Here is a 24,236-nt window from a genome sequence, read left to right as displayed (position 1 = left end):
CTTCTTGAAGCTAGAGATCTGCCTTACCAAGAAAATGGCCAGTCAATAGGAAATTCCCATCTATTGCTTTATTTAGGGTTTTATACACAAAAATCTAAAATAAATAGCAATGTAGGCAGCTATGGAGCCCTTGCTTTGGGGTTCCTCAATTCTAAAGGCAGGTGGAAATAGGGTCCCCAAAACATCCCAACCCTTTCCTACTCCCCAACCATTAGGGTAAAGATAAAGAAGATGGAGAGGGATTGTCATAGGGCTACTTCATTTGAGAAAAATATCTTTTTTAAGTATCAAAAAGTATAAGAAAAATGTATCTTTTCCCCTACCCCCCCTAAAAAAAGTTCATTATATAAAATCTCCTGGAACCCTATGAAGAGGGTCAGATCAGGCACTGCTGGTGGTAGCAACTCCTTGGCTGGGTTAAGTCACAAAAACTCACGTTGGACCTGAAAACACCCAATGAATGGCAAAAAGTGACTCCTGGCTACAGAAATGTGAGGGGGAAGGGCTACTCACATGCTAGGAATTAAAATCAAGACACAGATCATACAAGAAAACTCTGGTCAAGTGATAGCAAAAGTCCTACATGACATCCACAAAAAACTCACTAGGGTTGCCCATGGCCAGGTGGAAGCTCTGTCGGCTGGCAGTTAGCTCAGGTGGTACAGAGCCCAGGTCACGAACAGGAGGTGCCCCAGGAGGTTGAACTGCTGGGGGTGGTGGAGGAGGCATCATAACCACCATCATGGGATTATAGGGTAGGGCCACACCAGGGGGTGGTCCATAAGGATGGAGATTAGGGTGAGAACGAAGGCTGCTGCCACCCCCACCTAGACCCCTGGGTGGAGGAGGGGTGGCATCGGTCGAATCCCCACCCCAGTGAAGGCTGCCACCACGGCTTGATGGCTCTGATTCACTGCCACTGCCTGACTTGGATTCTGGGCCTCGATCTTCTGGTCTCCCAGTCCGTCCTATTCCCCCATCACTGCGTGTAGATCCACTGCTCCGGCTTCCTGGGAAGAGGGGTGAGAGTACTTGGCATATTCATAGAAACACCCAACGTCCCCCTTCTAGTCCCATCTGTGCTTGTTCTCTAGCTCCCTGGCTTCTATCTACCCAGTCACCCCAAGCCCATTTGATATGCAACTTACCCTCACTATGCTGGCTGCCAGCACTGCCCCCTCCATAGCTATAGGATGAGAGCTCATGGTAAGGGGGGGGCTGGGGGCTGTAGGGATGTGGGGCTGGGTACTGGTAGGAGAAAGTAGGCAGCAGGGGCCAGGGTGTGGCCCCAGGCAGGGGAGCCAGGGTGTCCTGGTCAGAAGCTCCACTTGATCCATCATTATCATTCAGAGACAGGTTCACAAGGTCTGAAGGGAGGGAGAGAACAGTCTAGTTCAAGAATCTAAGATCTTCAGCCTCTGCAAGGGAGAGCTGGTTTTTTCAAGGGCAACTTAGAACTGGTATGGTTGGAACCAAGGGAAGAGAATTGTTTTGCAAGTCAAAGTTTCTCAAGGCCCCTTTGACAAGGGAAGAATCGGTTTCCATAGGAGTTAGAGCTGCAAAAGATCTTATTTTTAGAAACAAGGAAACTGGCCTCATAATTTACACATGGTCAGACAGAACTGAGTGAGCAGAGCTAGGACTCAAAGCCAGGCCTCTGTGTCCAACATTCCCTGCCCTTTACATTTATCTCCCCCCAATCCTGAATGACAGAGAATGAGGCTTGTGGTCTGTCTATGAGGGATAAAAGTCAAGGCAGGGCTTCTCAATTAGGGAGGGTTGAAGGCTCCCAGGTTAGGAAGTGGGAAAGGAAGGAATGTCTTACAGCTTTCACAGCCCCCGCTGAGGTCCCCGAAAACATAATAACACTGTTCAGAAAAGGTGATCTTGTTGACTGTGTGCCGAATGAGGCCTGCCTTGAGCAACCCGCTGGCGTATTTCCTGGCCTCCCGACGCTCAGGGAACCCCTCCACATGGTGGTAAAGCCAGTCCACCACATCTGAGCCTGTTGCAGACAATGATACAGAAGGGTATCACAAAGAGACACATGAACCCCAACTCCCCTAGTTGGCCTCAGCCCTGCCCTTATGTTAGCCCTCCTCACCCAGAAAGGCATTGGGGATAGTTATCTTGAGCCACATTCGGTCCCGGACCTCCAGCCCAGACTCAGGAGCTGCCATGGCTTTGGTCACAGACGCCATGTCTGTGTGTATAGAGAGGCTACGCCCTTCACACCCTAAGAAAAAAAATGTGCTCACTGAGGACAAGGAACATGATCCACCTCTCTCCTGGGAGGAAGACAATAAGCTGAGGAAAGAGGTGGCCATTCTATCCTTCAGGGAGGCCTTGTCTTTCCTTGCTGGGGAGCATAGCACCGCAGGGTAGGGCCTTACCATCAGGCAGGGAGGAGCCCGAGGTGATGGTGCTCATGGAAGAAGACCCTGGGTAGGCAGGGAAGGCACCAGTGAGTGCTGCTGAATGTGAGACCCAGGCAGCAGGGTCGATAGGCTGGATTGGCTCATCTGGGGGAGTGGGGGGGAAAGAGAGAAGAATGAAGGATACAAAAGAAGGTCAGAACTGGATCGCTCCACTTTCCAGACCCAGGCATTGGACCTACCTCCCCTTTGAGTAGATATACCCCACAACTCCTCAGCTTCCTTTTCCCCCAAAGATCTAGGATTCTCTTAGTCTCCTTAAGCCATTGGTTTTATGTCCCCTCCTCCCCAAACACAAGAGATAACTCACTTCGGGGGAGTGTGAAGTAGGCCTGAGGTGAAGGATCCCAGCACTTGGCCACTGTTAACACAATGGGCCTGTAATGGAGGAAGGGTTGGTTATTAGCAGGCTAGATGATAGTGTCAAGAAAGGACAGAACATGGAATAAGGCAGTTGAGAGTGGTGCTAGAATGGGAAATTAGAACAAATGGGAGGAAGGAAGGGAAGAAAGGAGGACTTTAGGAGAAGGGGATATTGAAAAAGGAAGGAGAGGAGAGATGAGGTGGGGGAAGGAATAGCCAGGTGGGCAGAGGTGAGAGGAAGTACCACAGGAAAAAGCTGAGAAGACACAAATAGCATGAGGTCTGGTTCTGTGCCTCACCCAGGCTTGTGAACAATCTCTCTCAGCACCCGTACAGCATCATCATTACTCATGTTCTCAAAGTTCATGTCATTCACCTGGGGAGGGAGGGGTCAAGAGAATCAAGGTGAGAGGGAGGCTGAGGGCCCCAAGGAAGGGGGAAAACCTGTGCTACTATGCACACCTGCAGTAGCATGTCCCCTGGTTCAATTCGCCCATCTGCAGCCACAGCACCACCCTTCATGATGGAGCCAATGTAGATGCCGCCATCGCCACGTTCATTGCTTTGGCCCACAATGGAGATGCCCAGGAAATTGTACTTCTCTGTGGAGGCATTTTGTTTGGCAGTTTGATTCCCCATCCCCTAGAGACCCAGATGCACAAGCCCCAATAAATCACCACTACTTAAGTCCCAGCAATCGGCCTCCCATACACAACCTCCTCCCATCCTAGGGTCCCAGGCTTCCAACTGCCCCCATACCCATATTGAGTGTGACGGTGATGATGTTGAGAGACATGGTGGAATCTGTTACACTGCTGAAGGATGAGGTCTGTGATGGGGAGGAAGTAAGGACAGTGAGGAAGTTTCATTCCTTTCTGGAAATAAGGTGTCCAGCTCTATTATCCTTATCCCCATCTCCTCTCTATTCCTCCATTTCACCAGGTCTTATGCAGACCCAGTTTCTCCAAGATTTCCCAGTTCTACCCATTAGTTCCCCTCAGAGACTCCCTCAGAGATGTCTGGCCACATCACCCTCTCCAGTCGAGGTGGTCGCTGTTTCCTCCTCCGACGGTGTCTCTTTAGGAGTCGGGAGGCACTGCTCTGCTCCGTGGAGCTACTAAACCTAACAGGGATAATGTGGGCAAAGAAAAACAGAGATCTAAGGTAAGCAGAAAGAGGAATCACATCAGCTTCAGGTGAGGAGGGGAGTAAGGAGTGTGGGGACAGAATGGAAAGGGAGATATAAGACATACCTGCTCATGGTATCATCCTCATCTGAATCTCCCAGGCTGGTGTTCTCCAGTTCACTAGTTAGTAGAGTAGAGGAGCTCTCATAGCCAGCCAGGTGTCGCTCCAGGCGGGAAGAACCACTAGGCCGATGGCCCCCACCTTAGTAAGATGTATGGATATAGGTGGCTGGACTTCTGCTCCAGGGAGATCCAAAGTCTAGCACCCTATGTCCCTGGTTCTCCCCTGCCCATCTTTCACTGCTCCTATCTCCTTTTGGACCCAGAATGTGCATACTGCACAAACCATGCCTCCTTTTCTCAGAATTTAGGAGTGTGACTGCCCTTACCAACATGATCAATGCTCTCTCTTCTCCTGGACCGCTCCCGTCTCAGTGATATTACTGACTCGGTTTCTGTCTCAGGTTCCAGGTTCTCTCGGCTGCTCGATACATTAGGGCTAGAAAAGGAATGGGGTCAGGGAAAAAGGTAATGATGATGGGATTCCTCCTAAAAGCAATGATGATCAGCCAGCCCCAGAATCTAACTAGAAGCTGATCTTTTCTCTCCCTCCCATCACCAACAAGGCTCCCCAGTACTCACTGGAAGGATGGAGGCCTTGAGTCCCCAATGCCGCTAGTCCTTTCAGGAGGGAGGGGAGGCAGTGGTGGGGGTGGAGATGAGGGTTCTGCCCGAGGTTCAGGGGCTGGGGGAGCATTCTCTGGCTGTGGGTTATCTGAGGACACAAGCTACAGAGGTGGGGAACAGGGATGAAAAAGGACTTTTAGGAAAGGTAAGAACAGGGTAAAAGTTCCGGTGGGGAAATGATTCTAGGAGGGAGGGAGAAGAAGATGGAGATGATAAGGAGAACCTGGAAGGGGACCCAAGATAGAAAAACAAAACCTAGAAACTCAAAGAAAAGAATCTTGAGAGTCACATAGAATGGTAAACTGGGGTTTATGAGACTGAAAAGTTGTTCTGAGGGAAGGGAATAGGAAAAATCTGAAAGCGAGGCAGGGGCAAGAGCAGAGTGGTGAGGAGGCGTTCCTTTTAAGGAAACTGGTGGGGATGCTAATGTGGAAGAATGAGGGTCCCCTCATTCCCCTCAAGCCACCTTACCCAAGAGACCACTCTCCCATTGAAGCAAGGCAATCGGGCATTGTCATCTGAAATCTCTTCCTTCACCACGCTGCAAGGAGATGAGAACAAAGTCAACAGTGCTAGATGAAATAAGGCTGTTTCAAAGGTTCTGCCTTTGAACATTTCAGCCTTCTTTTTGAGCCCCTCCTAATGTGGGGCATTAGGGGGGGTCTTTTAAAGACAGTTAGCATTTCCCCTCCTCACTCCCTCAAGTTAATAACAGCCCAACTCCTCATCTCCCTCTAGGAATCCCCCTACCTAGTAATTCTTCCTACTTACTTCCTTTTCCTTTTCTTTTCAACCTAAGAACCTGGCAGGAGTTTTAAATGTTTCTTGCGTTTACTTGAAACTTCTTAGCTTAACTTTCAAGAGTAACCCCCCCAAGCTCACCCAATCTCCTTAAACTATTTGTCTAACCTTAAGGTCTCTCTACCCCAGTTGGGTAAACATGGTCCCCCTTTCTTTTGCCCCTGCTTTACCTTCTCCAGACATCAAGTCTTTGCAGAGATGTGTCCCCCTTACTTCCCAAATCTACAACTCTTCCTAATTTCCTAATTCTGTTCCAATGGGAGTCTTGACTGATCTCATTTACCCCCAGCTTTCATTCCACTATTACCTACCAGCACTCCTGTCTGAAGCTCTGTCCAGTCAGTGAATGTTTTTCTTTCCCCTTCCCTCTGATCCATGTCTAGAAATCCTCCCAAATATATACCATCTGCACCTGGATTTCTGCATGCGTCTAGGTGAGCACTCTATCAGACTGGCCAAGGGTGAGGGCTGTGTCTCTCCCATCAGGGTGGAAACTACCCTCCCCATTCCACCCCAAACTTCAAAGGAATGACAACTCTCCCTTTTTCCTTTCCCCAGCGCAAGATTTCATAGAATGCAAAGAGACAGACCCACCAATCCTGCAATGCCCAAATTTCCTAGTCTTCCTTCCCTCTGTAGGTCTCTTTGATCCACACCTCCTCCAGGAGATCACACTGACTTTGTCCCCTAACTGCACACCCTCCACCACTGGCCTTTCGGGGCACCTCACTAACAGCCCAGGATTCTCTCCGTCAGGACGAGGAGACACGGCCCAGCACACTCAGTCCCCAGCACTATCCTCGTCATCAGAAGGATGGCTTACCTTCATTTATCACTTTTTGTTTTAAGTGTGACAAAAGCAGTGCCAACCTCGTCACCCAGAAGTCAGTGGGAAGAGCCTGACTGCACGTCTAGAGACCTGGGTTCTAATTCTGGCTCTGACATTGACTATCTGTGTAACTGGGCAAAGCCACTTAACCTCTCAGTGCCTCAGTTTCCACATCTGCAAAATAAGGTTCGGTCTGATTTTCCGACGGTCCAAAGCGGCACGAAGCCTTCTACTTCTCCCCCCGGCCTCCCGAGCGGCATCCACGCCCAGGGCTGCGGCCCCGGGCCCCGCCACGCCTCCCGGCCGCGGCCGGGCCCTGGGCCCCGCGCCCCGCGCTCACCCGAAGTCCTGGTCCATTGACTTGAAGTAGTACTTGGCCCCGGCGGGGCGCTGCAGGACGCTCTTAAAGTCTCCCAGGGTGATGCGCTCGGCCGGGACCGGGATCTTGACCAGGTACGGCGTCTCCTCCTCGTCCAGATGGTAGATCACCTTGGTCTCGCCGGCCCCGCCGAGCCCAGCGGCGCCGCTGCCCGCCATGGTCTGGCCCGCGTCGCCCTCCCCGCCTCCGAGCTCCCCTCTCCTCTCCCCGCTCCCACCAGCCCCGGCCCAGCCGCCGCGGCCGCCGCGCCTGCGCACACGGCCGCTCAGCCCAGCCAGCCATCCCGGGCAGGCTAGGGGAGGGGGAGGGGGCGGAGCCCGGCCCGCTTACACCTCCGAAGTGGACGCCCTCCCGGCGTCCCCTCCCTCCCACCCAGCCCCACGCCACACACTTCCCACTGCCGCCCCCTCACGTGACACGGTACGCCTCACTTCCGGCTCCTCAGCTCCCCTCGGTCACGTGAGGACTCCCCAGCCTCTGCCCACCCACGGTGCTGCCGTCCCTTCCCCCGAAAACTCCCACCCCCTCACTCTTCCCTCATCTTCCCTCTCCCAATCCCCAGCCGGGGCCCGCCCCTAAAATTACCTCCAGCTCTCACCATCGTCCGGGGACCAAGAAAACACCTTCCTTCACAGACCAGCCCTCTTCTTACACCTCTGTCCCCACACATCCTCACCATGCCCCCCAGCCCCGAAGAACAGACACTCACTCGGAGCCGGCTACTGGGAACTTTCTCACTTATGGTCCAAAGGCTTACGTTCGAGTGTCTAAACCAGGAGACCTTAGAGGGCTGGACACGGGCTAGACCTCAGCATTTTGGGGGGAAGAACACGATCGCTTAGCCTTGCTTTCCCTCCTTTTCTCCATCAGATACATATCTTCCAAGAAGGAAAGGACAAGGGTCACAGGGCTATAAACACAAAAGAGCCCACTGTTTTATTTACAAACACGCGGTATGTACAAGCAGCTGGCCAATATTATTAAAACAAAGAAGTGGGGAGATGATGGAAATATCACCTGTCCCCCACAAAAGACAAGAGACCCATGTGTTACGTTCCTTTAGGCCACCTGAGCCAAAAGGTTTTCAGAAGGAAAGAAATGGGGGAAGAGGTTTGAGAAAATAAAAGGCAAGGGTCCAAACAAATGACAGAAGAAAGGGGTGGGCAATGCTATATTACACTAGAGGTATAGACAACTGCCTCACCCCACCCTGATTCCAGCCCTAAGTCTGGGCTGGTGGATATGGGAGTGAGCAGGGTCAACTGGCAGAACAGTGAAGGGATGAAGTAGGGAATCTTAGGAACAGGGGCATCTTCCTGTTCAATGGGTCAAAATTCAAGTCCTAAAGTCTTTAGGGAAAGACCCATTCATTCCCAAGTAAGCCTTCCTTGAGAATCCCCACCCCATCATGGGACAGTGTTCAAATCCCAATGGATCAGTGGCAACATTGGGACCCCGTCTCAGTTGATGATGTCTGTGAAGAGTTCCGACTTGAAGTAAGAAAAGTTTGGATGGGTCCTAGGGCTCTCCAGGCTTGGAGAGACCACCAGACCGCCGGGCCTCTGGCCGCAACTCCTTGCACTTCTGGCAGTAAAATATGTCAGGGACATTGGTCTTCTTAATCTTAGCACATGAAAGATGGATCCATGTTCCACACAAACTGCACTCAATCATGGGCCTCCCTGCAAAGGGCTTCTGGCAATAACAGGTGATCAAGTCCCATGAGTCATCACCTGAGAGAAGGGATGGTTGTGATCAGATTTCTGCTGAAGACTCACAGTCTAGAGAATTTCAAGCATTCCCCCCTCCATCCCAAAGAACCCACTCCCTTCAGGGACAAAAGTGTATGTTCTTCTGTCTTCCCACCCCTACTCCCCAGAGTACTTCCCTCAAACACCCTTCTTACCTGATTCTACCATGATGTCCTCATCCATTACCCGCATTTCACCCTCACTGGAGCTCCCATCCCCATCCTGGCTTGTCTCTGTGCTCCCCACTTCCTTGGCTTCACTCTCAGCAGGGATTCCTCCTGGGGGGGTTGAGGTGAAGGGCCGGGGAGCCTCAGGGGGTGGAGGGAGTGCAGAAGCTGGGGCCTCACCCCCACAACTGCCTGCTACTGCTGTTGTCACTGCTACCATTTCATCTTCCTCCTCCTCCTCCTCCTCTTCCTCTTCTTCAGAGTCTGTGTCACTGGGAAGAGCCCGAGGGGGCCCAGAAGGGGGGGGTCGATCCCCCCTTTCCGGCTTTTTCAACTTTCGTTTCTTACTCTTCTTTATTCTTGACCTCTTCTCACCATCTGCAGGAGCTGATCGAGGTCTCCGAAGCACTCCAAAGCTTCCTCCCCCTCCTGGCCCCAATTTTCGGTTCTTTCGGTCCTTTTTTCGGGAGGGTTGAGGGAGATCCTCCTGGGAAGCAATGACAGGGGTGAGGGTAGTAGGGGGCCGAGGGACATGTGTTGGGGGTGCGGGGACCAGAGGGGGTGCCACTTTGGGTCCATCCAGATCAAAGAGAGAGTCCTTAAGCTTCATCTTCTCAAGCAGTGTAGCATTGTCAGAGGCCTGCAGTCGAGGGAAGGTGGGCCCTGGTGGAGGGGGACCTGCTTGAGCAGCCCTCCTCTTAGAAGATTTAGCCTTTTTGACAAAAGTCTGGATGGTTCGAAGGTCTGAAGGGGCTGAATCCCAGCCATCACTATCTGCAGCACTCTCTCCCCGAAATGGTGAACTAGAGCCAGAGGCTGGCCAGTCACTTTCCTAGGGGTGGGTGGGAAGGGAGGGTTAAGTGTTGGTGCCCCCTTTCAACAAAATTCCAACTCCATTTCCCACACTTGCAAGACACATCAGACTTAACCACAACCGGGTACTACAGCAGTCATCTAATACCCTGGGTCTCTTGCACACAGTTAACTTCTCCAAGCCCAACCAATTCAGATTATCTAACCAACCCACCTACCTCCCTATAAATGCCAACAATTCAGCCCCTAAACTAAGCAGTCTCCAAACATCTCCATGAAGTGTCTTTTGTCACTAGAACCCATATCTCCCCCCCATGATCTATTATCCTAACCGTAATTCTAATAATAATAACCAGACAGTACACAGAACTTTTAAGGTTTGCAAATGGACTTCCTTACAACCTTGTCAAGCAGACAGTTTAAGTGTCATCCCGATTTTATAGATGCTTATGATCATCGATAGCAATTATCTTGGACAGGATTTGAGCCAAGGCCTCATGACACTAAATGCAACCACAGATATCTTCAACCTTACCTCCACAAGATCCCAAGAGTGCCCCCAAGACTCTCAAAAACTTTTCTGGCACACCCAAAATAACAAACAAAACCATCATTCCCCAATTGTCCTAGTTCCCTAACTTGTCCCTTCCTCCTGCAACTGCCTACATTAACTTTATCTCCATTAATTCTAATTCTCTTGAACCCCCATAACTTCTCCATTTTTGATATCCTTTGATTCTCCATCCTATCACATCGCCCAACGCGAAAAAAAAAACCACATTTTTTTCTTCATAGACCTTCTAGATTTATTTCCATAACTACCCTTAAACTCCCCTTTACCCCTTCAATCTCCCTAAATCTTATACAATAGCCTTCCCTCCCTTTGCCCTCACCCAAATCCTTCACATCCCATCCTTAAGATCATTGCCCCTACCTCTTTGCTGGAGGGAATGTAGCCGGCATATGCCAAGACAAAACTGCAAAATTTGTTGAAATCCTCAATTGTTCGCCTTCGTTTTTCAGGGGGCTACAGAAAAAGAAGGAATCAGACACCTGGATTTTCAAAGGGAACAGTGGTCCAAAAGCAAAGTTCCCCTGAAAAGAGGTAGAAGGAGTAGAGATCTGGGGGAATCTTACATGTCTGGTTCCCTAAAGAAAGTTTGGGTTGAAGTAGGAAGGGAAATCTCACCTGGGCCTCTGGCTTCAGGTTTGGAGGAAGATCTGAAAAAATCAATAAAAGCCCTGAGTCAAGGTACTGGAAAAATGTACATGCTTCTTTCCCCAAACGTTGTTACTCTTGAAGGACCCCCCACCTCTCTTTCCTCCCTCCCTTCCCACAGGAGGCATGAGTGATTGTGCTCCCACTTTCTTCCTAGCTAATCTTCCTTGTTCCAGTGCCCAGTCTTCTCAGAGTGCAATGGTTTACATGTGCCCTCCCATGTTGATGTTTCTCCAGGTTCTACTCTACTTCTTTCCACTGTTACCCTTCGTGGTCCCAAGGGCCCCTGGCTCCTCCTTTGCCCTTTATTCTGGGCTCCCATTCCCAATCCCTTTGGTTGGGACACTCCCACACACCATCAGGTCCTGTGCCCCACCACTCTAGTCTCTGGATTCTCTTTTCTGGCCAGTTCATGCAGAATCCCTTGTTCCCACTCCTCAAAGTTCTCAGGTTTAATCTGGCTTTATTACACCCCTCCTCATCATCAATTCTCAAGACCTGGTTCTCAGGCCTGGACATGCGGCTCCCCTCCCCCCACCCCCCCACTCAATTAGAGTTCTCAGGACCCTATTCTCTAATTTGCAGATCTCCAGTTTATACTGTCCATATTCTGTCACTACCCCCAGGCACAATACTTTCACACCCCAAAACTCTCCACTCCCTTCAACCTTCTCCCAGTCTCTGGCTTCTCAGCCGGGAGGGGGTGGGGGGAGAGAGAGGAGAGGAAGAAGAGGGAGGCCAGCCCTCAGGCTCCTCCGTTTCCAGCCTCTTCTGCCTCTTCTGCCGCTCCCTCCTGCCCATTTTTCTCCCAGCCAAAGTGCCCCCTTCTTACTAACTCCAGGACAAGACTCCAGTTCCCGGTCCTCATGGCTCTTCCAATTCCACCAACCAACTCCCTGGTTCCAGCTCCCCAGCCACCCTTCCCCTCCCCCAGCAGCTCCCTGACTCCACAGCCACCCCCCCCCCCCCAGCAGTTACCCAGTTCCACAGCACCCCTCCCCCGCAGCAGTTCCCCATCCTTTCTCCTCCCGGCCGTCCCCCCAAATAACCTGGATCCACAAGCCCCCCAAATTATCTGACTCCGCACCCCTCAATTTTATCCTGTTTCGCAGTCACTTCCCATTCTTGAACCCCAAACTGCACCCAGATCCACAGCAAGTCCCCTCCCTGCCCGAAAAGCAGCTCCAAAAGGCCGTTCCTCACAAGCTGCCCAGCTCCCCCGTTCCGGCCCAGTCCACCGGCCCTCCCTCGCCCCCTCCGAACGTCCGACCTCTCCCTCCAGTTCCTTCAGCCTCCGCTTCCCGGTCCTGGTATCCCAACTCATCACCCCTTCCCCCGGGCCCCCTACGGGGCTCCCCGCCCCCCAAGTTTCCCAGTCCCCAACTCCGGGTCCCCAGGCTCACCTTCGGGGCTGGGCTCCGCCATGGCTTCCAGCATCGCCACCGCACCGCCCCTCCCCCCCCCACCCCCCACCCCCAGACTCCCGGTGCTGTCTCCGGTGCCTCTACAATCTTCCACCCTCCCAAGACTGTCTCAGCCCTAACCCCAGCCCAAGTTCGGGTGCCGTCTCGCTACCCTGTCTTCTCCCGAGCTCCTCTTTCCCCTGTGGTTGAACCGCCTGCCTCCTGCCGCCTCCCGCACTCCCGGACCGGACCCCCCCCCCACCCCCCCGCGTCGCCTGCCGCCTGCTCCCTACTCCTCCCCTCCCCCCTTCCTCTCCGCCCTCCGCCTCCAGCGCGCAATGCACCACGGGGTGCGTAGTCCTGGTTTATGTAGCTTTACGTGGACAGCAAAGGCCAGTGTTACTACAATTCCCAGCAGCCCTAGTGTCTGCACAGGCGCACCGCTTTCTCCTCCCCCTCCAGTGGCGGGGAAAGGAGGAGCTAAAGGATTGGGGGTGGGTGGGGGAAAACGGACCGCATGGGCTGCCGGGAACTGTAGGCTGGGCGGGACCGTAAGGAGAAAGGAAGAGAGAAACATCGTTTCCGGCCACCTTACCGCCTCTCCTAGCTACTTCTTCACCACTACTCAAGGGCGCTTCCGATCAGACGGAAGCAAAGACTGCTGGGACGTATGATTGCCGTCTTACTTAGGTCGGGCTAAAGCGCTTTACCTTTTGGTCAGGTATAATAGGCAAGGGCCCCTTCCCACACAGAAGTATTCTAACACTTCTTAGTTAAAGGTGGAAGTAACAATATTATCTTTGAACTACTTCCACGGTAAAGGAATGGACCCATCCTTCCCACAGTGACGAGCATAAAGGAGGCAGGTGAAGATGGTCCCACTTTTCCCTTCATGGCCCCACGACGAAGAGCAGAAAAAGGGCAGGCAGCAAAGCAGTTAAGTTGGTGGTTTCTTTATTGATCTTCTCCACCCCCAGCCCACTCCCGACCCTCCACCCCAACCCCACGGAAGGGAAGATGAAGGGGGTGGAGGGGAGGGGAGGAATTGTAGGAACCCAACAAGTCCCTTGGGGAATCTGGGAGGGAACAGAAACCGAAACAATCAGTGAGTGAGACAAAAAGAAAATGGGAAATGACAACCAAGAAGAGCTTGGGGGAGGGTGGGCGGGGAGAGAGGAAGGGGCAGAAAAGGTTTAGATCCAAGGGAGAAAAAAAGAAAATAGAGACATGGGGGGGGGGGGGCTCTCCTCTACCCTTGCCCTTCCCAACCCCAGCCACTATGGGCTGAGCGGAAGAGAGTCTTAAACATTGCAAATTGCGGGCGTTGACAAGAGGTGATGGTGTTTGTCTTCCAGCAGGGATAAGAAACTGAGGAGAATGGGATGGTTAGAGGGTAAGGAGAGGAAGAGCCAGGGGAACCCTCACTCTTCGTAGAGAAGGGCCCCCCTACCCAGGGGTGGCAGGCAGCTTCACAGACCATAGACACTTTCGTCGCTGTAGGCAATGTATAGAAAGAAGTCTTCTTCGTGATGTTCCTAGGGGTAGGGGGACAATGTTGGCACGAAGGTAATCTCCCCGTGAGTAGGTCAAGTTCCACAGAGACCCATACAACCCAGCCTGCTCCAGGAAAATTGGTCAGAATTACACCTACCAACAGTTGCTGAAACAAAGGACTCAGGAAAGGAATAGCTAATGACTGCTCTAGCCACAAGACATAATTAACCTTTCCTGTCCACCCTTTTGGCAATCAAAATTTCCTATTAACTTCTAAGGATTAGGGCCAGAGTTGAGAGGGAAGCCAACTAGTTACCCAACCACTGCGGGTATTTTCTCAGCAATGATACCAGAGCTAGAAAAGGAGCTGTTTAATCTTTAAAGCCCTTCCATGGTTTTTTTTCCCACTACCCCCCCCTCTCTTCATACCTGGTAAAGCTGACCCATGGTGGCGCTGGTGGGTGGAATGACATTGTTGACAAAGAAAAATAGGGCGTCCTCTGCTCGGAGGTGAATTCGCTTCCGGATCAAGAAGTAGAACTGACCAACTATAAGGAATGTTGGGAGGAGTGATTGTAGCAAACTAAAATCACACTAGAGATCAGAGTAAGGCCTCAGGGACTTATAGAAAGGAGTTGTCTATTTGTGCCTCTAACTGGAATTCACTCCAGCCTACCATCTCCCTGCCCACCAGTGCCACCACCATGGATCAGCTTATTCAGTAGTTCCCACCTGTGAGATCAGAAGGCACCAGGTATTTCTTCTTGTCCAGGTCACCTATCCGGGCCTTAGGAGCCTTCTCCACAATCACCTGGGGGAAGAGAGAGAGGGCACATACATAGGTCAAAAGGCTATTAGGGTAGTATGGATGTTCCCTCCAGGTCAGTCCTTTCCTCTCCCACTTTTCCTCCCCTCACTCCACAGCTTTCCCACAAACAGATTCTGGAGTTTGATCCTGGCTCCCTTTATAGATTTACTCTTGGAACCCTGACACTGGAGGTGCCTTACCACTAAAAGGACCCTCTGACCCCATTTTTTCTCTAGGCTTCCTAGCAATTAGCATCCAAAAGTGGAAAGGAGTTAATCTCCCTTTGAAGGAGCAAAAGTTAAATGACCAAGTGTCAGAAGTAATAAATATGTTAAATTGCAGATGGAATTTCTGTTCAGGAACAAGTTGAATTCAGAGGTCCCTTTTAACTGAGATTCTATATCCCAGGTGTCCAATAGCCAATAATCCTCCACAGGAACCCTTGTAGTGATCCTATCAGAACCCAGATGCTCTCTAGAACAATTTCTGTCTTAGAATAGAGAAAGTACAGCTTTGTGAATAGATGTACTAGTATTCCTATTCCCTGTTCATCCCTTGGAAGTCTGTGTGAAACAGGTACTCACACCGGCACCAACTCCTACTCCCACCAATGCCCTAAAATCTAGCTCTCCTTCTTAGAAACTCGGCTCCTGAACCTCTGCCTCATTCTCGTCTCCTAAACCACACCCCCAAACTAACACCTCCCCCGCCTCCCTTCCCAGCTCTCCAGCGCTGCCTCCACAGATGGGGGAATTCCCTTCCCTGCCCGGGAAGGCCCCGCAGCCTCAGGCCTCCCGCAGCCCAAACCCTGCGCATCCCCAGGTGCCCCGCGGGGCGCCCCCTCTCCGGTCGTCCCGACATGCACAGCCTGGCTCCGCCACGGAGAGTATAACGTCCGCCCTGCCCCGCCGCGCCCCGCCTCACCGGGACCCGGTCGGGATACTTCTTGCGGATCTTCTCGCCTTCAGAGCGGCGCTTCTCGAACGGGTGCTCCTCCTTGTAAACGAACTTCATCCTCCCAGGGACCGGGCCGGGATGGGCTGAGGGGAGCGGGGGAGGGGGGGGCGGACGGGGCCGGGGCGGGGGGCAGCGGCGACGGAGACAGACGGCCGGGCGGGTGATCTCACTCGGCGGAGCGATCTCTGCGACCTGCGCCACTTCCCTATTCACCAACTCCGCCCCGCTTCCCCCGGCCCCACTGGGAGCCGCCCAGTCGCCCGGCATACGCCAACGGCGCAGGGGGGGCGGAGCCTCCTACGCGGCGGGCGTAAGAACCGCCCTCCTCGCCTCCTTCTTACGCCACTGGAGTAACCGCTTCGGAACGGATTTACGAAATTACGGCAACGGATTCGCTGTCCCGATGCGCACGGTGAAGGCGACTATAGTTCAGATTTCAGACGCCATGGGGGTGTGAGCAGACGCAGACTTTTTAACCACTAGGGATCCCGAAAGGAAATGGAGACAGTTACGACGAGCGGATTCACGAAGCGTGGTGCTACGCAGGGGAGTTTGCTGACATCAAAACAAAATAGTGCCAAGGTGGAAAAGGGAGACGGAGGTCGGAAAACAGAAAGGCCCCCGGGATTAACATGGAGTGCGAACCCCGCATAACCCTGGAGCCGGGGGGCACCAGGGTCGCAAAAGGAAGAATGAAAGAGGGAGGCGAACTACGTCAACACAGGATTTAGGGATGCGTGAGGCGTCATAGAAATGGTGTGGGGGAGGGAGACGTCACGTGACAAGGAAGTGGAAGTAGATCCGGCGAGGAATTGATGTACAAGGGAGCCAATGAAGGCGAAAGGACCGAGAGGAGCCTGTGGCTGCAGGCCCGCCTAGAACCTGCGTGCCTGTGCCGACCGTCCTGCTCAGCTCTTACTGGGAGCAGGGCCCTCGTAAACAACCACGCTCCCTCCGCTCCACCGCTTCTAAATCTGACCAGCTCCCCTTCCTAGTGCAGATGCAACTTAGCGTCTCCCTCGACAATCCAGGCAAAACATAAGCTTCCCCCTTTCATTGCTCCTCTCCACCAGTCTTCACCCAAACTTTGTATTTCCCCTCCCCAAACAGCAGAGGATGGGGCAGTAGATACCCTTTCCCAGTGGCCCACCCACCGTCTTTCCCAAGATCCCAGAGATGGGGCCTGGGCAGCTTCAATTTCAGAGTTATAATGCATGGTTCAATGGGAATGGAAGACCTGGGTTGGGAAGAGGCAGAAGAAGACGGTTACAAGTGGGGAAGGGAAGAGAGGAAGAGTTGGCAAGATGTCGAGAGGGAGGGTAGAAATCAGGGCTGGACAAAGCCTTGGGTCCCCCTCCCAAACCCACCCCTCAGAGTAGCAGTGAAGAATTAGATCTGTTTTTTACAAGAGTTTTTAAAAAAAAAAAATCAAATCACAACAGAGCTGGTTTAGCATCTGTCTGACCCTCCCAGGTCAGTCTCTCCCTACCTCTGACCAGTCTTTCACCCCTGACATGGGGGCTGTTTTGGCCCTCCCAGGCCACAGTCTGTATCCCAACCTGGAGTTTCCAGGGAGTGTGTGAACATGGTGAGGCTGTTTCAGTATCTGGGCTTGTATGTCCATCTGGCCTCCAAGTGGAGTGTAGATGGCCCAGGCCAGGCAGTCCTCAGAAATGGGCTGGGGATGGAGCAAGCAGCCCAAAGGCTCTCCCTCCCTTCCCTCGCTCCATTTGTGTGCGTGGGGGGGTAGGGGGGAGTGGCTGTCACCAGAGCCGATGTTGGTGAAGGTTTCGGCTCAGCACAGAGCGGACGTCGGCAGTGAACCTGGGGTAGGGGAAGAAGGGAATAGTAGGGGATAAACATTCACCCACTGACAAAGGATCCAGGATCCCTAGGTCTCCTTTTCCTCCAGCCCCTAATTTCCTCAAGAACATAACAACAACAGTAACAAAAGACATTTTATATAGTGTTGTTAATGTCTACCAAGTGCTTTACAGAAATTATTTCATTCAATCGTAACAGAACAATCCTAACAGAATCCGTAACAGAAGTAATTTAAGTACTACAGATACGTTATCCCCATTTTACAAATGGCAGGTTAAAGGACTTGTTGTAATCACAGAGCTGCAAGTGTCAAAGGTAAGATTTAAACCCAGGTTTTCCTAATTCTAAGTCTAGCATGCATTCCACTACACCTCTCCAGTATCCAGACCCAAGTATCCAACCCTGGCCGCCTCACCTGAGAGCATCCAGCATAGGGAGTAGGTTGAGGAGTGCTGTGTCACTGGGATCACTAAACCAGGACTTGATTGGGATGGCATTATCTAGAAGTAAGAATATCAAAAAAAAACAGGATTGAGCAAGCTTAAAAAGATAAAACTATTAACTACCAAGTATTTGCTTCCCAACCAGCCTGTCAGACAATGCATCATCACCTTTATTTCATAGATGAGAAAAAGGACTCAGAGTTTAAATGATTTACTCTAGGTTAGACAACTAAATGTTTGAACAAAGAGATAATATTCCAAGGTCGGTGGTCTTTCCAATTTACCTCTTTCCCCAACATCCATTATTCAATATACAAAAAATTAGCTGTATTTTATAGCTCAGTTTAATGTGATTATAGAAATTATGATTTATTAAAATTGGTACATCTGAAAATGCAGCTTTGTGAAACAAATTTGAGAGAATTTAGTTTACAAAAGAATCTGTCACAGTACTCTTTTTAAAAGTGTCCTGCCTGATTGCATTTAGAACATTTTGCAACTCTGCGAGAATACACACTGTATTAAGCAAAAGATATCAATAAATTAGGACCTCTTGTTGGTACAAGATTAAAAACAAAAGCCTCTCTCCCAAAGTGTGCTTTTACACAACTTTCTGATTTATTCTTATTAACAGTTGTCTGAAGAAGAGCAGGGAAGGATGAGTCTGCCCATTTTATAGAGGCTACTTATCCAAGTCAGTTAGGGACCAAATACAGAACCCACCACACCTCCCCCAGTCACTTTCTAGGCTTCCTTAACCCTCTCCCCCTCCCCCTGGTACCTGGATGGCTCCTATAGGCTCCTGGGGAGTTATCCAGGATCACAATGCTGGAAAGGTCACTGTGGACCACAGAGAGGTCCTTGATGTAGCTGCCCAACTCCAAAGTGCAGTGCTGGGAGGTGGTGTAGACAAGGGCATTAGCTAAGAAGAGACAGACCCCCTCTGGGGCTGGTTCTTCAAATCCCAACCTGCCCCAGATCTTTTATTGTTCTCACATTCTTAGGTAGGAGAGACTGGCAGGGAATTGAGGGTGGGTGGTGGTGGTATAGAATGGTGGTAGAGAAAAAGGGAGGGAAGTCACCTCCCTAGCCCTTTAACCTAATGAAAGGGGCTGTGTTAGCAATTCATCTCCTTGACTGAAGACCTCTATAGATATGGCCCCACCAAGGACAGTAACATCTGGGCTCCCAAGACCTATTTTCTTCAAAAATGGAGAACACAGGCCCCTTACCTGTCTGTAGTATCGTCTCTTAAGTATGCTCCGGCTATTGTCCAACTTGTCAGCCACAGCTGAACCATAAATCTCCATGCTTGCTGTAAATACAACCAACTCATACCACTGGCTCACCTGAAGGGGAAGGAAATGGAAAGCTATCACAGACTGAGAGGCTCATATCTCTGGTTATGTCTTTCATTCTTTTTAAAGATCAAAATTGCCACCAAATTTAAAAGGGTAAGGACAGAAGGCTCAAAAATAAACAGAAGTTCATGACCACAGTTAGAGTTTAAGAATAATAATAAAAATAATAATATATAATAATAATAATAATAATATAATATAATAATAATAAAACCACTCCTATTAATTCCCATCACTTCTATATTGCTTTTCCTCTAGGTCGCCTACTTATAACTAACTTCCATTCTCCCCCTCCCCAGATTCCAACACTCATTGAATAGTCCCAAGCCCATACAGCTCCTAGATTCTGAAAATTACTTTTTTCTTTTCTAAAACAGCCCCCCAATCCCCTTGAACTCCCCAAGACTTACCACTTCTAAGAAGAAGTCCACATGGGGCCTCTTATGTACAAAAAAACGGACAGGATGTTTGTCTATTACGACCTGTGGGGGGGACAAGGAGGGGCTGGGGGCGGAAGCCCTACTAGCATCCCCTCCCTACCAGGCCCTACCAGGCTTACCCCAGTCCCAAGGGACAGGGAAGAGAAAACCCCAGGAGAAGGAACTGAAGGAGAGTAAAAGGTGATGGGGGCACATGGAGAGGAAAGGGCAGAGTAGTGGCATATTCATCCATCCCATTCACCCTCAGACCTTGAGGATGAAGTCAGGAGGTGTTCCTGGTCGAACCGTAGGCCTCAGGACACCATCATGGTGGGAGTGAATAAGAGTTTCATCCAAATCCAGTACTAAAATCTTTCGTTTTACCTGGCCTAGAAGCAGAGAGAAAAAAAATAAAAGAGATGAAAACTTTATTCCAGAGTTCTTTGGCTTCTCCAAGACATTTACTAGTAGATGACTTTCAGGCTCCATCCATCCTACTCTCACTTTTAACTTTCAATGATTTCTCAAGGTCCCAGGTACTCACCAAGTCGGTTTCGGGAAACAGGGGACAGAGGAAGGATGTCATATCGAACAGTCTGATACTGAATTATCTAGAAGCAACAAGAAGGAAGTATTAGAACTTTTGACAAGAGGAAGCCCTTCCCCAATAATAGCCAGGCACCCATAAAGTTCAGCCTTCACTAGATCCAAAGGATATTTTATAGCTGTAATTAAAATTGTCTTATCATTGCAGACTGAAATGGAGCTAGATACTGGCATCTCTGATCCCTGAATAGTGTCAACTGGCATGATTATTCTTCTGAGGAAAAGAGCTGAAGACTGGGAGGAATTTCTGGTCTGAGGGAGAGTGAGCGTCTGATTGAGGACTGAAGGATCAGTCCCCTAGGATTTTTCTCACCTGAACCTATGTATATTCAGAGATTGTCAGGTCAGTTAAGTTCTCCAGGCCAAGGGCCATGAAGCCTATTTTAACCAGCCACCTGTCCACTTCCATCATCACTAAGAGTCATGGGTTACATAGGACCTTGGCCCCCAAGGCAACTCTCCCTAGGTGCTCGGTCTAATTGCTGAAAGTCTCAACTTTTCAGGCAGATTTGATTGGTTATCAGAAAGTCCAAAGTATTTGTTTTCAAGGAAAATTGAGAAAGATGCATATCCCCTTCCCCTCCAATCTCAAACTTCCTCCTCTGCTGTCCCCCTGCTCAAAATGATACTTTCTAATTCCTAGTTCTCATAGGACCACAGATGTAGAGCTGGAATCCACCCTCTCACTTTATATACATAAGGAAATTAAGGCTCTGAGGGGCTAAGTGATTTGTCTAACACAGCTAGTGTGAAGTTTGAATCTGGAGGTGGGATTTGAATCCAGAACTCTCAAATACCCTACCCTAAGTTCAAAGCCCTCTAGGATTGATTGTCCTTATTTATCTGAGCCCAGATCATACTTCCTATATGTACCTAGACTTCTTGACACAAGTGTTTTCTAAAAATCCAAGTGACTTATCCCACTATTTCTATGGTATCTCCCCATCCTCTGTTCTCTCCACCCAAGGATAGGGCATGATCAGGACAGAAGACAGCTAAGGCACCCTATACTATCTTGGACAGCATATGCTAAGCACGTAGGAAAATGCTCTAAGCAGCTGCTATCTGGAGATGGGAGGACTTGGGAGTCTTGCTTGGCTTTGGGACGTACACTAAAACCGGAGGTAATTTTGGAGGTCCCTATCCCCGGTAACAAAACAGACTGGAATTCCTCCTCCTATACCACTATAAAATGAAGCACAGATTTGAAAACAGGAAGAGGATGTAAGGCAAGGCCAAGCAGAAAGGTATCGCAGGAAAATAAATCTAGTGTGGTGGGGATAGGATAACAAAAGTAATAATGGTTCACATTTATATAGCAGCTATTCAAAAAATCTTTCTTCACTATTCTGTGAGGAAGCCCTATTTTCAGGATGTGGAAATTGAGGCAGAGAAGTTAAGGAATTTGCTGAGGTGTCATATAGCTATTAAGTAACAGAGCCAGGAATTCTCCCACCCTCAAATTCCCTATCTCCTACTTTTCTTTCCCAGTCCTAGCTCCCCCACTTAGAAGTTCAAGGGCTTAGGCCTTAAGGATAATGGTGGAAGCCCTTTCAGTATCCTGTGATACGACAAGGAAATCAAAGGTTAAATCCATGGCCTCCAACTGAATGGGTCAATACACCGTGAAATCCAGGGGAACTTTCCTCTCTTAGGATGGGGCATCCCTATGCCCCTAATAGCCTCTGTTTTGTTTTACTTGGAATTTCAATGAAAGTTGTGGGGCCAACTTAGGAACTCTTCTACTTCTACCTCTGAGCCCCCAACTAAATTCTCCCTGCCTAGAGGATTTTTCTCGGGAGTAAAAATCTAATAAACTCTATCCTAAGGGGAAAGGTAATTCATCCAAATATTTCCATGAAGCACTGGCAGCTCACTAGGTCCTCCCTCCCGATGTGTGTCCACATTCTCTCTCTTGTTCTTCCAGCTGAGGGGTCATTCATGCTTCACCCTAAAAGATGTCCAACTCAAAGTATCACTCAGTCCAACTAAGATTTACAGGTAAGGAATCCTACCACCCAGAAGACTCACCAAGATGTAATGCTGCACACACCTCCATACTTCAGACTTTTCCTAAAGGTTTTTTAAGTTTCCCCTGTTATTCTAGGTTCTCTTTACCCTTATATTCTTGCCTAAACTTCAGGTCCTTTTCCACAGGGTCTCCTTCAATTCTAACTTCACAATGGCTCCTCCCCTTTGCAAACGTGACTCAATTCTTGTTACAGAAGGTTAGTGGAAACTTAAGGACCGCTTGAATACACAAAATTTCCACAAGAGTCCCTCTACCAACCCAGATCGATAGGTAAAACTTAAATCAGTTTCTTCAAAAACAATTACAGTCTATTTATAGAACCCTCCCCCATAAGTCTTACCCCTTAAACAAATTTCGGGGCCTTGTAACCAGGGCTCTTTATGAAGGACCCTTCCTTCAAATTACTGCCCTAGTAAAGTCTCAACCAGCTCAAGGGTGGAGGTTCCCCCAGCAGGCCATCTCACAATATACATGCTTACCCAACTCTGCCCTAGACCCAACGAGAGTAGCCCACCAATTACTCCGGATTGCTTCTCCCGATCCCCCCAAAATCCAGCGGGGGGGGGAGAGCTCCAGCCGGCTTGCTGACACCCCAGTCTCACCGTTCGGACCTGTCTCCGCAGAAGGTACAGGCAGAAGCTCCAGAGTTTGGCAGCAAAGGCCACGAAGGTGCGCAGACCCAGGAGACATTGAGTCCTCATCATCCCGACGCCCCTGGCCCTGATGGCCCTGGGGGCCCCGGGGCCCGGCTCAGCCAGGCCCCCGGGGGGCAGTGCCTCCCCTTCCCCCTCCCGCTCTTGGGAGGGGAAAGGTATGGGGTTTAAGCACTAGAAAGCTACAGCTAGGTCAGAGGGGGCTGCAGCTCAAGGAGGTCCCCCCAAAGGGGAGAAATATCCCCAAGGAAGTAAGAGGAGGGATGTGGCAAGTCCTTCGGGACTCGCGGGAGGCGCACCCTAAACGACTGGGGGAAGATACGCGATAACCGGGGGCCCGAGATTTTAGGGTAGGGTCCTTGGACGGAGAGGGAAGGGGGCAGATGGGGAGGGGGGAAGGGAGGGGGGAAAGAAGAGGGAAGCCCGCGACGCAGGCGCACTAGGTGGTTGAGTGCAGGAAAGCCGGCGGGAGGAAGGGCAGGGCTGGACGAGCAGGGCGCGAGGAGCTGGGAATGAGGAAGGAGAAAGAGAGAGAGCGGAAAGAGGGGAGGGGGAGCCACGGAATATGAGGCGCGGGCCTGAAGCTGGTCTCCCCCCCCCCACACTCGGGGGAATGCCTTAACCGCTCGGAAGCAGGGCCGCTGCCTCTGCCGCCACATCCCCGAGCCTGACAGGCGCCATTTTACCGCCCAGAGTCCTCCCTCTCCCCTTTTCCTCCTCCTCCCTTCTGACATCACTTCCGGCGACCCACCCACGTCCAGGAATGGTGGTAGGGGCTACATCCGGAGTCATCGACCCACTCTCCTCCCATCCAGTTTTACTGCGCAAGCTCCTGAATGAAGCTACAAAATCAGACCCCGGAAAGGAACTGTGGTGGGGGAGGGGGTGGTGGATCTCGGTGGAAGGGGATTGGTTCCTTCTCTACCCTCCACCCCCGACTTCTAGTGAGCCGGAAATCAGAGAAACGCGCGGGACTAGAGGAGTGACGTATTCTCAGGCTGTGGCCTAAATCCTGGCCTGTTAGCATACAGTAGTGCGGTGCGCACGCGCCGCCCCTCCTCCCACCTCCTAACCTTAACTGCCCCCAACGGCTTTTCACGCCCTTCCGCGTGACCTACTGAGGTGCACCCTCCCCCCCTCAAAGAAAGCGTAGCGGTCTACAGTCGGGCGACTCGTTCTTAAGGCTCTACGTTTGGTTGTACTCTGTCCTCTAGTAACTTCCGTTCGTGGACAGCCGGGAGGAGGCTCGAGGATCCCTCCAACACTTCCCCGCACGTTTGAGTTTTCATTCTTGAGTCCCGCCCCACCCCAGGCCCCATTTCAAGTTCCTAAAAAGAATCACTGTACAGTCAGATCCGGGCCCCAGTCCTGCCTGGGCACTGCCTCCGGCGCCGAAGCTAACCGGTGACGTCATAATGCGGGCTCCGACGGGCCTCGGGAACGGCGGGGAAGGGGGGTGGGGGCGGTGAGGCGGACGGCCCGCCCACGTAGGCGCCCCCGATTTCCGTGACGGCATCGACGCGCGCCCAGCCCGTCCGAAGGAAGCCGAGTACGGGAAGGCGGTGCTACGGCTGCTGCGGACCGGTGGCGCCCTGGGGCCTCCAC

At 51.1% G+C, this 24,236-nt stretch overlaps 4 protein-coding genes across 5 annotated transcripts; all 4 read right to left on the bottom strand.

The window, feature by feature from the left end:
- Nucleotides 1–53: 53 nt before the first annotated feature.
- DVL2 (dishevelled segment polarity protein 2) lies at nucleotides 54–6,943 on the bottom strand. The gene is made up of 15 exons (XM_072641261.1): nucleotides 6,643–6,943; nucleotides 5,144–5,213; nucleotides 4,628–4,773; nucleotides 4,375–4,484; nucleotides 4,052–4,187; nucleotides 3,831–3,921; nucleotides 3,558–3,627; nucleotides 3,261–3,400; nucleotides 3,098–3,174; nucleotides 2,746–2,813; nucleotides 2,394–2,522; nucleotides 2,105–2,236; nucleotides 1,826–2,005; nucleotides 1,149–1,367; nucleotides 54–1,010 (listed from the first exon to the last, which is right to left on the bottom strand). Exons 1-15 carry the CDS (start codon nucleotides 6,837–6,839, stop codon nucleotides 580–582), a joined length of 2,196 nt encoding a protein of 731 aa, XP_072497362.1. The 5' UTR covers nucleotides 6,840–6,943; the 3' UTR covers nucleotides 54–579.
- Nucleotides 6,944–7,592: 649 nt separating this feature from the next.
- PHF23 (PHD finger protein 23) lies at nucleotides 7,593–12,112 on the bottom strand. The gene is made up of 5 exons (XM_072641262.1): nucleotides 12,035–12,112; nucleotides 10,602–10,633; nucleotides 10,347–10,439; nucleotides 8,588–9,431; nucleotides 7,593–8,414 (listed from the first exon to the last, which is right to left on the bottom strand). The coding sequence occupies exons 1-5, from the start codon at nucleotides 12,066–12,068 to the stop codon at nucleotides 8,200–8,202; spliced, it is 1,218 nt and encodes a 405-aa protein (XP_072497363.1). The 5' UTR covers nucleotides 12,069–12,112; the 3' UTR covers nucleotides 7,593–8,199.
- An 859-nt stretch (nucleotides 12,113–12,971) lies between these two features.
- Nucleotides 12,972–16,045, bottom strand: GABARAP (GABA type A receptor-associated protein). The gene is made up of 4 exons (XM_072641267.1): nucleotides 15,261–16,045; nucleotides 14,261–14,339; nucleotides 13,958–14,076; nucleotides 12,972–13,569 (listed from the first exon to the last, which is right to left on the bottom strand). The coding sequence occupies exons 1-4, from the start codon at nucleotides 15,558–15,560 to the stop codon at nucleotides 13,504–13,506; spliced, it is 564 nt and encodes a 187-aa protein (XP_072497368.1). The 5' UTR covers nucleotides 15,561–16,045; the 3' UTR covers nucleotides 12,972–13,503.
- A 644-nt stretch (nucleotides 16,046–16,689) lies between these two features.
- On the bottom strand, nucleotides 16,690–23,363 carry CTDNEP1 (CTD nuclear envelope phosphatase 1). Of its 2 annotated transcripts, XM_072641264.1 has the most exons (8): nucleotides 22,581–23,363; nucleotides 19,885–19,951; nucleotides 19,611–19,729; nucleotides 19,332–19,403; nucleotides 18,793–18,909; nucleotides 18,342–18,453; nucleotides 17,533–17,617; nucleotides 16,690–17,117 (listed from the first exon to the last, which is right to left on the bottom strand). In XM_072641264.1, exons 1-8 carry the CDS (start codon nucleotides 22,680–22,682, stop codon nucleotides 17,057–17,059), a joined length of 735 nt encoding a protein of 244 aa, XP_072497365.1. In that variant the 5' UTR covers nucleotides 22,683–23,363; the 3' UTR covers nucleotides 16,690–17,056. The 2 variants fall into 2 exon arrangements, with proteins under 2 accessions (XP_072497365.1, XP_072497366.1); XM_072641265.1 differs by lacking the exon at nucleotides 19,332–19,403 and having other exon boundaries at nucleotides 22,581–23,340.
- Between the last annotated feature and the right edge of the window lie 873 nt (nucleotides 23,364–24,236).

Source organism: Notamacropus eugenii, chromosome 2 (assembly GCF_028372415.1).
Source record: "Notamacropus eugenii isolate mMacEug1 chromosome 2, mMacEug1.pri_v2, whole genome shotgun sequence".
NCBI lineage: Eukaryota > Metazoa > Chordata > Mammalia > Diprotodontia > Macropodidae > Notamacropus > Notamacropus eugenii.
The sequence above is the reverse complement of the archived record's forward strand: the minus strand, read 5'-3'. Positions and strand labels throughout refer to the sequence as shown.

Excerpts from the sequence above, each read along its gene's own strand:
- DVL2 (XM_072641261.1), bottom strand. The coding sequence starts at position 6,839 with ATGGCGGGCAGCGGCGCCGCTGGGCTCGGCGGGGCCGGCGAGACCAAG. Across the intron at positions 4,774-5,143 it reads ATGGGAGAGTGGTCTCTTGG|CTTGTGTCCTCAGATAACCC; the intron begins GTAAGGTGGCTT and ends CCACCTCTGTAG. Across the intron at positions 3,175-3,260 it reads CAGGGGACATGCTACTGCAG|GTGAATGACATGAACTTTGA; the intron begins GTGTGCATAGTA and ends CTCCCTCCCCAG.
- CTDNEP1 (XM_072641264.1), bottom strand. The coding sequence starts at position 22,682 with ATGATGAGGACTCAATGTCTCCTGGGTCTGCGCACCTTCGTGGCCTTT. Across the intron at positions 19,730-19,884 it reads TGTTTCCCGAAACCGACTTG|GCCAGGTAAAACGAAAGATT; the intron begins GTGAGTACCTGG and ends CTCTGCTTCTAG. Across the intron at positions 18,454-18,792 it reads AGAGACGATACTACAGACAG|CACTGCACTTTGGAGTTGGG; the intron begins GTAAGGGGCCTG and ends ACCACCTCCCAG.
- GABARAP (XM_072641267.1), bottom strand. The coding sequence starts at position 15,560 with ATGCCGGGCGACTGGGCGGCTCCCAGTGGGGCCGGGGGAAGCGGGGCG. Across the intron at positions 14,340-15,260 it reads AGTATCCCGACCGGGTCCCG|GTGATTGTGGAGAAGGCTCC; the intron begins GTGAGGCGGGGC and ends CTCTTCCCCCAG. Across the intron at positions 14,077-14,260 it reads GGTGCCTTCTGATCTCACAG|TTGGTCAGTTCTACTTCTTG; the intron begins GTGGGAACTACT and ends CATTCCTTATAG.
- PHF23 (XM_072641262.1), bottom strand. The coding sequence starts at position 12,068 with ATGCTGGAAGCCATGGCGGAGCCCAGCCCCGAAG. Across the intron at positions 10,634-12,034 it reads GGCGGAGCCCAGCCCCGAAG|ATCTTCCTCCAAACCTGAAG; the intron begins GTGAGCCTGGGG and ends TGATTTTTTCAG. Across the intron at positions 9,432-10,346 it reads ACATTCCCTCCAGCAAAGAG|GAAAGTGACTGGCCAGCCTC; the intron begins GTAGGGGCAATG and ends ACCCACCCCTAG.